General features: G+C 41.5%; 1 protein-coding gene across 4 annotated transcripts in view; it reads right to left on the bottom strand.

The window, feature by feature from the left end:
• Positions 1-14,161, bottom strand: part of OBSL1 (obscurin like cytoskeletal adaptor 1) — a 149,970-nt gene that overhangs the window by 50,876 nt on the left and 84,933 nt on the right. For all 4 annotated transcript variants that reach the window (XM_070728524.1, XM_070728511.1, XM_070728531.1 and 1 more), the window contains 3 exons: positions 6,037-6,315; positions 4,747-5,019; positions 2,240-2,515 (listed from right to left, as the gene is read on the bottom strand). In XM_070728524.1, coding sequence (XP_070584625.1) covers positions 2,240-2,515; positions 4,747-5,019; positions 6,037-6,315 — 828 coding nt within the window. The remainder of the gene's footprint in view (positions 1-2,239; positions 2,516-4,746; positions 5,020-6,036; positions 6,316-14,161) is intronic.

Here is a 14,161-nt window from a genome sequence, read left to right as displayed (position 1 = left end):
TCGAAAAGTTTGTAAGAAGAAGCAATTTTTCCCATAGGAATCAATGTAAAAGCAAATAATGTGTGTGATTGGGGAAACCACAGGGAGGGTGGAGGCCCTGTTTCCTCCCAGGAGATTCCTAGAGAGGCCCCACGGAGGCTTCTCCCTGCCTTTTCCGGTTACAGTTTCGGAGGCTCGGGTTTGTAAGTGGAAAATGGTTCTTGAGAAGAGGCAAAAAAATCTTGAACACCCGGTTCTTATCTAGAAAAGTTCGTAAGTACAGTGATACTTCGTCTTATGAACTTAATTGGTTCCAGGACAAGGTTCGTAAGGTGAAAAGTTTGTAAGATGAAACAATGTTTCCCATAGGAATCAATGGAAAAGCGATTAATGCGTGCAAGCCCAAAACTCACCCCTTTTGCCAGACGAAGCGCCTGTTTTTGCGCTGCTAGGATTCCCCTGAGGTTCTCCTCCATGGGAAACCCCAACTCCCGACTTCTGTGTTTTTGTGATGCTGCAAGGGAATCCCAGCAGTGCAAAAATGGGTGCTTTGCTGGCAACGGAAATCCAGACGTGGGGTTTCCCCTGGAGGGGAGCCTAAAAAGAATCCCAGCAGTGCAAAAACGGGCGCTTCGCTGGCAACAGAAGTCCGGAGGTGGGGCATCCCAGTGGCGGCAGCTTGGGTTTGTAAGGTGAAAATAGTTTGGAAGACGAGGCAAAAAAATCTTAAACCCTGGGTTTGTATCTCAAAAAGTTTGTATGACAAGGGGTTTGTAAGACGAGGTATCACTGTAGAGGCTTTTGTAGGTAGAGGTACCACTGTACTACAGTATGCAGTCTGTTGCTGTTTCACCAAGCATCTTCAAGACTCTGCATTTACTATTATTTGGGGGCAAACTTTCAGCAAAGCATTCCAGCCCTATGCTTTAGTCGAAGATTTGACTAAAGCAAAGGGCTGGAATGCTTTGCTGAATGATTGCCCAAAAAAGCAAAATCTCACATATTATATAGCACATCCTGGTGACTCAGTACTGTTTTCAAATGTAAAGAAAGTTTTCTCAATAAGGATTCTCCAAGAATAGCTGGCTGTTCAGGGGGCCAACTTCAGAACAAATCGATTACACTATTAAATATATGCAAAGCACGTATACATTTAATAGCAATCTTTTCTGCATTTGCTTTTTATAGTAGCAGGATTTATTTTCGAAGCAATTTTGCTTATCTATTTAGGCAGAAAAAATTCTGTCTTTGATGTCTTTGTTATTTTTATTATTATAGGCAAAAAAAGCAAGGAAGGAAAGCATGATAAAAATGTGTAAAATTTATGCATGTTGCACAGGGAATGTACATAAGTCTCTGTCGCTATTCTATCCCAAAATTATCTAATGAAGCTGAAGACAAACTATTCAGAACGACAAAACGAGGCCTTCCTTTACACCTGCCTAGTTATGCTACTGAATTATTTTCTATAAAATGTAGTAATCTGTCCTAATTCAAAAGGCTTCATTAATCAAGAAGTTGTTCATTGTCACCCCATTTCCAACATCAGAGACTATAGAATCTGGGCAGCAACTAGTTACTGCTGCTTTCATGTCTTGCTGTGTGGCTTTTGTGGGATATCTGATTGGCCACTCTAGAAAATAAATTGCCATCACTTGACCCAGATGTACTCAGTATTACAGTATACTTGCAGCATTTACCCTAAAACACATTACTATTTGGGGAGAGATACATTCTTGGCAAATCCAAGAAGGCTTAAAGGCCAATTATATAGGTAAATTACTTACATACTTGGCTCTCCTAGTTGCTATATGTGTCTGATCTCAGTTAATCTTTCCTTGCATTCAATGCTCCTTTATTCTCTCCCCCTCCCCATCATAACTGATAAAAGGAAAAGTTTGGGAACAAATGGCATAATATTTATTGTATATTGGATTGCATACAACCAGAAAGAAAGTAAAAAAAAAAAAAAAGAACAAGGAAAACTCCATAATTTTCATAACACTAAGTTCAGTCCTGCTGTTAATACAATTTGTAAGCCTTGCTACAGGCTGTGAAAAGACATTCCATGTTGGGATAAAAGTAGAAGTACAAGTATAGACCCAGATTTAGGAGTGAGAGAACAAAAAGAGGGCATTTAGTTAAATTAAGATAGGATTTTGCCAAATTTGATGGTTTTATAATTTATAGTGCTGGGTCAAGTTAGGTTTTGGATTATTTATTAATTTGAGAAATGCAGAGCCATGGCTGGAGGCCTCACCTGAAACCATGACATCAAAGGAGACCGATTCATCCTTGGTCTCACAGATGTATTCCCCAGCATCTTCGGCGCTTGTCCTCAAGATCTCCAGGCGACGTTCTGCACCTTCTGCATGAAGCAACAGGTTGTGTGTCTCATCCACCTCCAGGCCATCTTTGAACCAGCGCACCTGGGCATCAGGAACGGACACGATGCAGCTCAAATCTAGGCGGTCAAATTCCTGCACCTGCTTCTCTAGCGAACGTTCAGCTGGCTCCAAAATCTGCACCAGAGGCTCTAGCAGACAAACATACTGCATGAGTATATGCGGTCACACTGTTGTTCGGAGAGCAAACCATACGTACATGCATTTAAGCCATGGGTGGCAATATCTATTTAGTTTAACTAAAAATACTGGTAATGAATCAGGAGGGTCAACATTTAGGAGGGATGAAACTAGAGGAACGTTCCTCCTGATTTATTATTTTTAGTTAAACTGAATTTATACTGTCACCTATCTAGCAATGTATCTTTTCCCTCTTGGTACAGTACAAAGGAATATGTTGCTGGGGTGGAAAATGTCAGCAGAAAAATGAAAGATGGAGGAAACACTAAGAACATTCCAACCACACCGTCTCCACTAATAATTGTCTTTCCTCGCTGCACTTTTCTTTAAATGAAATAGTTCCTACATTATTTAAATATATGTCATAGTGTATAATGATGATTCTGACATTTAATTCCTTCCAATTTCAATCCAAGCTGTGCCAGCAAGGTCCCCACACTTAAGCATAGACTGTCATTTCTCATTGGAAGGCGCTCCAATTAACATTATCCTGGGGGGAAAAGAACAATCCAAAAATGCTGAATCAAAATCTTCAGAGCTTCCTCCCATCAACATATGAGCACCTTGCGGAAGTATAAAGAGGAAACAGCCCAGATCTGCAAAGTCAAAAAGGGTTGGTACCTTTGGGACCGTCTTCTGCCGCACGAATCCCAGCGGCCGATAAGGTCCCACAGAGTTGGCCTTCTCCGGGTCCCGTTGACTAAACAATGTCGTCTGGTGGGCCCCAGGGGAAGATCGTGCAGAATGCAGCTGCGAGAGCAGTCATGGGCTTTCCCAAAAATGCCCATGTTACACCAACACTCCGCAGTCTGCATTAGTTGCCGATCAATTTCCGGTCACAATTCAAAGTGTTGGTTATGACCTATAAAGCCCTTCATGGCATCGGACCAGAATATCTCCGAGACCGCCTTCTGCTGCACGAATCCCAGTGACCGATTAGGTCCCTCAGAGTCGGCCTTCTCCGGGTCCCGTCAACTAAACAATGTCGGTTGGCGGGCCCCAGGGGAAGAGCCTTCTCTGTGGCGGCCCCGACTCTCTGGAACCAGCTCCCCCCAGAGATTAGAGCTGCCCCTACCCTCCTTGCCTTTCGTAAACTCCTCAAAACCCACCTTTGTCATCAGGCATGGGGGAATTGAGATATCTCCCACGGGCCTATATAATTTATGTATGGTATGTTTGTAGGTATGTCTGCTTAAAAATGGGGTTTTCTTAACTACTTTAAATTTTAAATTGTAAATTATTAGATTTGTTATGAATTGTTTTATTATGTTGTGAGCCGCCCTGAGTCTATGGAAAGGGGCAGCATACAAATCTAATAAAAAAATAAAAAAATAAAGAGCCTTTTCTGTGGTGGTCCCGGCCCTCTGGAATCAACTCTCCCCTGAGATTAGAACGGCCCCCACCCTCCTTGCCTTTCATAAGTTATTGAAGATCCATCTATGTCGCCAGGCATGGGATAATTGAGAGATTCCCAGCCTATTATGGTTTATGAATAGTATGACTGAGTATGGTTTTTTAATGATATGGGTTTTAGATTATTATTATTATTATTATTATTATTATTATTATTATTTATTAGATTTGTAGACTCGGGGCGGCTCACAACAATAATAGCACAATATAAACAAATCTAATACTTAAAAGTCATTAAAAAAACCCTTATTAAAAAGAAAACATACACACAAGCATACCATGCATAAACTGTATAGGCCGAGGAAATGTCTCAGTCCCCCCATGCCTGGCGGCAGAGGTGGGTTTTAAGAAATTTACGAAAAACAAGGAGGGTGGGGGCAGTTCTAATATCCGGGGGGGAGTTGATTCCAGAGGGTCGGGGCCGCCACAGAGAAGGCTCTTCCCCTGGGTCCTGCCAGACGACATTGTTTAGTCGATGGGACCTGGAGAAGACCAACTCTGTGGGACCTAACCGGTCGCTGGGATTCGTGCGGCAGAAGGCAGTCTCGGAGATATTCTGGCCCAATGTTTTTTAAGTATTGGATTTGTACATTGTCTATTACTGTTGTGAGCCGCTCCTAGTCTTCGGAGAGAGGCAGCATACAAATCTAATAAATAATAATAATAATAATAATCATCATCATCATCATCATCATCATCATTATTATTATTATTATTAATTTGAATACAAAATATATGTAGCAAGGTAAATTCTCAGAGAATTCCTCACCGGTGATGGTGACATTGAAAAATATAGAATTTCCAGCAGCATCACACATATATTGTCCTGTGTCGTGTTTCTGGGCAGCAGGGATGACCAGACGATGATAGAATCCCTCATGTTCCAGCAAGAAACCATTGTTTTCCACCACCTCCTTCCCATCTTTATACCAGCAAACTGCAACATCTGGGCAAGACAGCTCACAAGATAGCACCACTTGCTCTGAAGTCTGGTAGACGTGACTTGCATCTGCAGTAGACTGAACAACACGAACGGGCACCTCTGCAAAAGGAATGTCCATGATAGCATAGAACAATGATGGCGAACCTTTTTCTCCTCTGGTGCTGAAAGGGCATGGGCGTGTGGTATTGTGCATGTGCGACTGCCCACACCCATAATTCAATGCCTTGGGAGGGTGAAAAGAGCTTCCCCCACCCCCTGGAGGACCTCTGGAGGCTGGAAACGGACTGTTTTCCAACTTCTGGTGGGCCCAATTGGCTCGTGTTTCACCCTCCCCAGATTCCAAAGGCTTCCCTGGAGTTTGATCTAATGAAGCCTGTTAAATAATCTTTAGAGATCAATTGCAAGAAAATGGTGAGAGGGTAATGGAACAACAAAAGAGGAAGGCACAAGACCAATACTAAAGAGAAAAATGTAGTCCAGGACCTAAGTTGGTGATGGATAGAAGAGACTCGACAGTAATCCAAGATGCTGTCTCTTCACTTGGGAGTAACCCAGTGAAGAACTGCAAAAATTTTTACTATCACACTATGGCGGTGGCTTATTTTGTGGGTGTGGCTTGCTGGCCATGTGACTAGGTGGGAGTGGTTTGACGATCATGTGCCTGGAAGGTAGCTTAAAGGTCATGTGACTGGCTTAAAGGTGGCCAACATGACGTCACTCATGTCAAGGGTTTGGGTTAGGGTTAGAGTGCCCGGCCTCTCCTTGCCTCAAAGAGATACAATTTCCCTATTTACTATTGCAGAACATCCAAAATATACTATTTAATTATATGAATATATATGCCATATGTGTACATACAGATTACACACAGGCACACAAAAATATACATTATATAAACTGTATATGTACACACACAAGCTCTTCTAAAATTATACACATTCAACCTCATTTACTGCAATAGGAAAAACATACCCAGAGCCCAGAAGGTTAAAAAAAAGGGGGGGGGATTTCTACCGGTTCTGCGTACCTGATGGTACCCATAGGAGCACATCGCTGGAGTAACCAAGGCCATCAGTTTATTCATGCACATTATTTCATCTCTTTGTCTCTACTCACCTTCCACAGTCACAGTGAAGTCAACTGTCTCGTCAGCCGTGCAACAGGTGTAAGTTCCTGAGTCCAAGGGGCAGGCTGAATTAATCAAAAGCCTCCTAAGGCAGCCCTCTGATTTGACAATGAGACCATTTTCACCCATCAGTACAGGATCTCCATCCTTGAGCCATTGGACAGAGGCATCAGATGCAGAGACTTGGCACTCGAGAAGGATTGGCATCCCAGCCAGGGTAGTCTGCAGGCACTGAGCTTCTGACACAGGGGAGATATGTACCTTGGGAGCTGAAGAGATATTATTATTATTTATTAGATTTGTATGCCGCCCCTCTCCGTAGACTCGGGGCGGCTCACAACAACAATAAAACAATGTATAACAAATCTAATAATTTAAAATCACTAAAAAACCCTTATTAAAAAGCAAAAAAACATACACACAAACATACCATGCTGTAAGTGGGTGAAGAATCTGTGGTCTATGATAGCTGAGTGAATCAAACAGATTTGTTTAAGGTGGTGTTGTTTTTAGCCAAAATGTAGACCTTTCCTTCATTTTTTTTTTTAGGTAATTTTTTTTTTATCCATACAAACTTCTTCAATACATTTAAAAATATTTCCATATTATAATGAAAACAGTATTGAGTTAGGACATTCTTTATAGTTAATCTTCCCCCAAAAGGTTATTAGTTCCAAATTAATTACTTTCGGTGTCAATCCAACCCTCCCCAACCTTGACCTCTAATTTTGTCATCTAGATATCTAATTTTCGTCTAATTGAATTGAAGCTTAATTTCTTTTAAACCTTATTAAAATAATATCCTTCTCCTTTAATACTTCAGATATGCCATAGTGCCTCCTCCCCCTCCTCCTCCTCCTCATGTATTCTCCAAAACCCTTGCCGCCCCGAGTCTTCGGAGAGGGGCGGCATACAAATCTAAGTAATAAATAAATAAATAAAACTTTATCAACTACAAATAATTAAAAAAGAGAAATTATAGTTTAAAAAAGGGAAAGAAAAGAGCAACAAAAAAAGAAAGAAAGAAAAAGCCAAATAAACAAAAAGAAAATCAAACTCTATTATTATACCAGTATTATAACACTATAAAGATTAACCAAAGCATTATTTTAAATCCTCAATTAATAATCATCTTAATATTATAATAATATTTTGTTTCAAATCATAATCAATTATTGCTAATCCAATAATCAAAATATTGTTAAAAGGTACATTATAAATATACAGCAAGAATGGGCAATCTGTGATTTCCGTTTATTGCTGAACTTTAACTCCCATGGCACATCTGATTATCGGCCATGCCATATCTGATCTGAGAATCTGAATTTTCACCAGTGAGCTTAATGCATTCACATAATATTCTTTGCCCATATTTATGAATGCAGTATCCTTCTAATCCTCAGGTTTCTGAACAACATTTTGGCAGGGAACACACAGAGTGAATTATGCTCCCTCCAAGGTGTTGTGGCCTCCATGCAGATTGTTCAATCTCTTTGGTTGCCAACTGGATGCTAATACACATACACACAGAGATACACACATAAAATAGGCAAATAAAACTTGCTCCAAACATCTTTTACTTCCATCTTCCTCCTTCTGAATGAGTACAATTCATACACGAAGAACAGCTGAGTGGGATGTAGCTCATATAATAACCATTTATAGTGTCAAACCAAACATTTTCTGTGAATTGTATCTTGGAAAAGATCCAAAACTAATCTCAGTTCCTCCAAGAGGAGCTTATTGGAAAACTCGTGAATCTGACAGACAACCAAGGAAGTATAAATTAACTTTACCGAGAAGTTAAAATGAAAACATAATATGTAATCAAATGGGTATTGAATAAAGAATTGCTGTACAGAGCAGTATGCAAAAAGTAATTTAATTTAGAGTTGGCTGCAATCACTCTTACGTGTGTAGTAATTCTCCTCTCTGATGAATACTCACTAAGAAAGGACTTATTTTATCATTAGGTTTTATTTTCCTTTCAACCCTTATTACAAGCTATACATTTTTCAAGGTTTGCTCTTTATAAATTTGAGAGAGAGGAGGAGGGAGAGAGTGCACACAGTACATCTGTGAGTATAAGGCTGACAATTGTTAAAAACTGCAGGCTGCACAAAGTTTGTGTTGGAAGATAAAGACATCATCCATCAGCAATTCCCACAGCTCCTATTAATGTTTCCAGAACATCCCCAGTCTCAGCTGAGAGCTTTGGAAGAAATGGAGTCCCATAGGAAGTAAACATAATGTCTCGATTAGTTTCCAAGATTTTAAAACTCCCTTTTATGTCCCTCTCCAATTTTTTAATAGGCAACCAGGCAAACAGCTCCTAGAGCAGTGATGGCGAACCTATGGCACGGGTGGCACAGGTGGCACGCAGAGCCATATCTGCTGGCACACAAGCCATTACCCTAGCTCAGCTCCAATGTGCATGTGTGTGCCGGCCAGCTGATTTTTGGCTCGCACAGAGGCTCTGGGAGGGCGTTTTTGGCTTCCAGAGAGCCTCCAGGGGGGATGGGGGAGGGCGTTTTTACTCTCCCTCGGTTCCGTTCTGCCTGACTGGCTCAGGCAATGCGTAATAATCCAAGGAAAAGAAATCAAACACACACGTGCTCTGCTAATCAGCAAACTTGTATTAAATAAACAAAAAAGGGTTACTCAAAACAGTTCTTAGTGTCCGAAAACAATGATAGTGCAAGGCTTACTTCAGCCGCATACAAAAACACAGGAAAAAACAAACAAAGGCAACCTGGAATGAGCAAAGATGTTTCAGGAATCCTTTTGAATCTTTGAAGCAAACAGCAAGTCCCAGAGTTTTCACCTCCCACTTGTCTGAAAAAGCTGGGTTGAAAACTCCAACGGCGCGGAACAGAAACTTCAGAGCAGGAACCACAAAATAACACAGATAAACAGCCACAGTTTGCCTTGGGCCTCTGTTCCCTTTTATCCCTTTAGCCCTCATTAAGGGAACCACACCCAGCCCTCAGTATAAGAACCACACCCAGCCCAGTTGCTACTATGATGACTTGTAATACTCCTTCAGTCGATCCCTTCTCTGCATAGCTCTTCTGCTACGCAGATCAATATATTGATCTGCAGAAGAATCCAGAAACGAAAGACTGTCTGAGGGACTGCCTGCCAAATCCCCTGGGCTGTCTGCCACGTCTTCCTTGCTGTCTGCCACATCTTCCTGGCTGTCAGCCAGGCTTTCACATTCACTTTGTGCCACGTCTCTCCCATCTGTGGGAGCAACGGCTGGCCCAGGCCCAAACACAACAGGTTCCAGGGAAGCCTTTGGATCCTGGGGAGGGCAAAACACGAGCCTATTGGGCCCATCAGAAGTTGGGAAACAGGCCGTTTCCAGCCTCCAGAGGGCCTCCGGGCGAAGGGGGAGAGCTGTTTTCACCCTCCCCAGGCACTGAATTATGGGTGTGGGCTCACACATGTGCACTATTTCGGCACTTCAGGGAAAAAACGTTCACCCTCACTGTCCTGAGAGAGTAGCTGACTGACCAGACATTTTATCTTCCCAGAATATCTAAAGATCTAAACTCCTTTTCCCTGAGGATTTTCCTTTCAGGAAATCCTTGCTGGAAACCAACTACGGTACTTCTACAAGATCCTTTTTCGCATCTGCCTAAACATATTCAGAATGTATCTTTCTTCTTTGCAATAAAGCCCTAGTTGTGTTAATAATTTGTTCATTATGAAGAATGCCTGCTAAGGTCGGCCACATTTATTTTTCTGTATATAACTTCAGCCTGAGTATTTTTGTTTACATTCGACCCAGCTCAGTAAATTTATTTATTTATTAATTGGATTTGTATGCCGCCCTTCTCCGTGGACTCGAGACGGCTCAAAGCATGTCCATATAATTTACAATCAGATCCAATTAATATAAATAATTCACTAAAAACATTATAAAAAACTAAGTATCATAATCATTCATCCAATATAACCAACATTAAATATTCAATGGCCTGGGACTGGGGTCAAATAGCCCCAAGCCTGATGGCATAAATAGGTTTTTAAGTTCTTTCAAAAGGTGAGGAGGATTGGGGCAGTGTGAATCTCTGGGGGGAGCTGATTCCAGAGAGCTGGGGCCCCCACAGAGAAGGCTCTTCTCCTAGGCCCCGCCTGGGGACATTGTCTCACTGACAGGACCTGGAGAAGGCCGACTCTGTGGGACCTGATCGGACACTGGGATTAACACTGCAGAGTCAAAAAACTAGGAAAGTTCATTTAGAGATTGCCCTGGCCTGTAAATTGTGCTTGGATAGACTAGGACCAGTGTTTCCCAACCTTGGCAACTTGAAGATATCTGGACTTCAACTCCCAGAATTCCCCAGCCAGCATTTGCTGGCTGGGGAATTCTGGGAGTTGAAGTCCAAATATCTTCAAGTTGCCAAGGTTGGGAAACACTGTACTAGACCACAAAAGAGCAGAAGGATGGGCCCTAGAAAGCAAGCAGCAAAAACTTGGTGTGCTGAGGAGAAATAAAAACCTCTTCCAATTCCTGCAACTGAGACTTGGCTTCTTTAGTGCTACTGCAGCATAGAAGCTGAATTAAGGCACAATCGGTCAGACATAGGAACTAGGGACCACAGAGGGAGAGAACATTGGGGTTTTGTTCTTATTTAGTGCCGGAGGACATGCACTCTCTCGAGGATGTGACCTTTAGCCGAATCTTCCCATCCATTTCCTTTTTTTCTATTCAACCCACTAAAAAGCCTGAAAGGCCAATGTTCCCCACACAAATTGGCGGCTGAGAGATGGAGGGAAGATTTGAGAGAAAAATGCACCTTTGTGGTTGGGTCTCCGTTGCTTTTTGAGCCTCAGGGAAATTAAGGACATCCAAGCATTTGGAACCGAGCTCTTCCTTGATAAACAGGCCTTAGGAATGAAGATGTGGAAATGGGAAGCTGGTGCCGGCCTGTTAAGGCTCATGTCCACAGAGTGGGTCTGGTGAAGAAGTTGTACCACCCACATTGACACCAGAAAGCCTTAATTACGCGCTTCCAGGTGACCTAAATATGGAGAATGACACTACTAGGCCCCTGTTGTGCTTAAATGTGATGGTACGGTGAGATATTGGAAGGGCAGGTCTCAATTAAAAAGTTTGCAGTCTCTCTCTGAGGCCACAAAGATATGACAAGAAGTACAACATGTACGAATTGTATTCCTTTCGGCTATTTTCATGTTTCTTAATTTTCTTTTCTCATGAACAGCTCTTTGTCTTCCACTACATATTCAGTTACCCATTGTTCTTTCGTTTAAACTTCTCAGTAAATATCATGTAAATATTTCCAGCTCCGTGTCTCAGATTCTTGGATGACTCATGAGAGGATCACAATTAACTATGATGTTCTTGGAAGCATTTGGATTCTGCTCTATAGCTTGAAGGTCTCTCAAAGCAATTTAAAGCTCGAGACTATGCTGGAGCCCTGGTTATAATTCGGATGTCGTAACAGAGGAAAAACAATGTGGATTGAACAGGAAAGAAGCATGCTTAAGCATCCATTCCTTAAAGTTCAAGGTTCAAGACCTATGTGCCACATCAGCTCCTGTGCTCACAAAAGTAGGCAAATGCTAGTAGATAAATAGGTACCACTTAGGTGGGAAAATAACAGCCTCTGTTATGTCATGCTGGCCAGATGAGTATGGAAATGTGCTTGGACAGCACTGGCTCAAAGGCCTTGAAACGTAGATGAGCACTGCTCCCTAAAGTCGGCAACAACTAGGAGAGCAAAATGCACGGGGATTCTTTCTTTCTTTCTTTCTTTCTTTCTTTCTTTCTTTCTTTCTTTCTTTCTCTCTCTCTCTCCTTCCTTCTTATTTACTTACTTACTTACTTACTTACTTACTTACTTACTTACTTACTTACTTACTTACTTACTTACTTACTTACTTATTGGATTTGTATGCCGCCAAGGATCCACTACTCTTTCAAGTAAAATAATATTTTCTCATGTTGCTTTTAATCGTTCCCCCAACTAACTTCAGATTGTGTCCCCTTGTTCTTGTGTTCACAATTCTCTCCTGAACTTTATTTAACCCTTTAACATATTTAAATGTTTCAATCATGTCCCCCCTTTTCCTTCTGTCCTCCAGACTATACAGATTGAATTCATTAAGTCTTTCCTGATACGTTTTATGCTTAAGACTTTCCACCATTCTTGTAGCCCATCTTTGGACCCGTTCAATTTTGTCAATATCTTTTTGTAGGTGAGGTCTCCAGAACTGAACACAGTATTTATTTATTTCTCTGTTTGTTTGTTTCTATTTATCTATTTATCTATTTATCTATTTATCTATTTATCTATCTATCTATCTATCTATCTATCTATCTATCTATCTATCTATCTATCTATCTATCTATCTATCTATCTGACTTATACGCCACCCCACTCCATGGACTCATCCCCAGGACAATATAAAACATTTCTAAGCAAATTAATAGTATAATTACTTTAAAAATTACCCCAAAACTAGTCATTTAAAAACAAACAATCACATACATACTGTCACATCCAATACATTTACTGGGCAGAGGCTTTATTCCATTTACCTATTCTGAACCCATTCTTTACTCCAAAGAATGGGTTCGGAATAGGTAAATAGCAGAGTCCATCAAACCCAACGGTCTCCAACCTTTGCGGCTTGGCAGCCCAGCCAGTGGGAGAGGGAAACCAGGCCGCACAAGTGGTAGACCATTACAAACGTGCACACAGCTCAACTTACATGAGCAATGGGCCAGCATGCAGCTCAACGTGCACAAATTGAGTTGTATGTACATGCACATTGGCGCTGGCCTGCCACTCATGGACATTGAGCTGAGTGTGTGCATGCGAGCCCACATGCACGCCAGCCCATCATTCATGCAGTCCAGTTCCAAAAAGGCCACAAGCCATTAGTGGGCCATGGGACGTGGGTTGGGGACCCCTGATCTAAATAAGTTTCAAGGGAACCAGGAACCCCAGGAGCAGAAACATGAGTGCCAGCGCTACTCGGATAATTATTATAACGTTTCTTTTCTTGATAGAGTCATACTGTTTTTATTTATTTTATTTATTTATTTTATTAATTGGATTTGTATGCCTCCCCGCTCCGAGGACTCACCAAGGACTTAAGGTCTGAATGGAGGAAGTGCTTTCGGTTAGTCTGTTTCTTTCTCTTCAACCTACCTCACTGTGCTGTTATTACAGAGAAAACATTACATGTGTTCAGTTCTGGAGACCTCACCTACAAAAAGATATTGACAAAATTGAACGGGTCCAAAGACGGGCTACAAGAATGATGGAAGGTCTCAAGCATAAAACGTATCAGGAAAGACTTAATGAACTCAATCTGTATAGCCTGGAGGACAGAAGGGAAAGGGGGAACACGATCGAAACATTTAAATAGGTTAAAGGGTTGAATAAGGTTCAGGAGGGAAGTGTTTTTAATAGGAAAGTGAACACAAGAACAAGGGGGCACAATCTGAGGTTAGTTGGGGGAAAGATCAAAAGCAATATGAGAAAATATTATTTTACTGAAAGAGTAGCAGATGCTTGGAACAAACTTCCAGCAGATGTGGTTGATAAATCCACAGTAACTGAATTTAAACATGCCTGGGATAAACATATATCCATCCTAAGATAAAATACAGAAAATAGTATAAGGGCAGACTAGTTGGATGATGAGGTCTTTTTCTGCCGTTAGTCTTCTATGTTTCTATGCGTCTATTAGGGGAAACCTTTGCGTATAGCACCTTGAGCATGGCAAAATACAAGAGGCTATAAATGCCATCATCAATCTCAGGGGAAGCTGGGACTATCCAATCTACCTAGCTGTCAGCCCCACCAAGGAGAACCAGACCAGAAAATTAATTCCCCAAGAAGGATAAAAGTGCTTTCATTATGATTGGCTATAATCTGCACTGTCTGGTTTGGTTCTGAAACCCAACAAGACAGACAGAAACTTCAGAGAATAATTAGAACTGCAGAAAAAAACAATTGCTACCAACCTGCTTTCCACTGAAGACCTGTATACTGCACGAATCAAAAAGAGGGCGGTGAAAATATTTACTGACACCTCATATCCAGGACACCAACTTCTTCAACTCCTAACCTC

The sequence above is a fragment of the Erythrolamprus reginae genome, chromosome 1, assembly GCF_031021105.1.
Source record: "Erythrolamprus reginae isolate rEryReg1 chromosome 1, rEryReg1.hap1, whole genome shotgun sequence".
NCBI lineage: Eukaryota > Metazoa > Chordata > Lepidosauria > Squamata > Dipsadidae > Erythrolamprus > Erythrolamprus reginae.
This window is presented reverse-complemented; position numbering and strand designations above follow the sequence as displayed.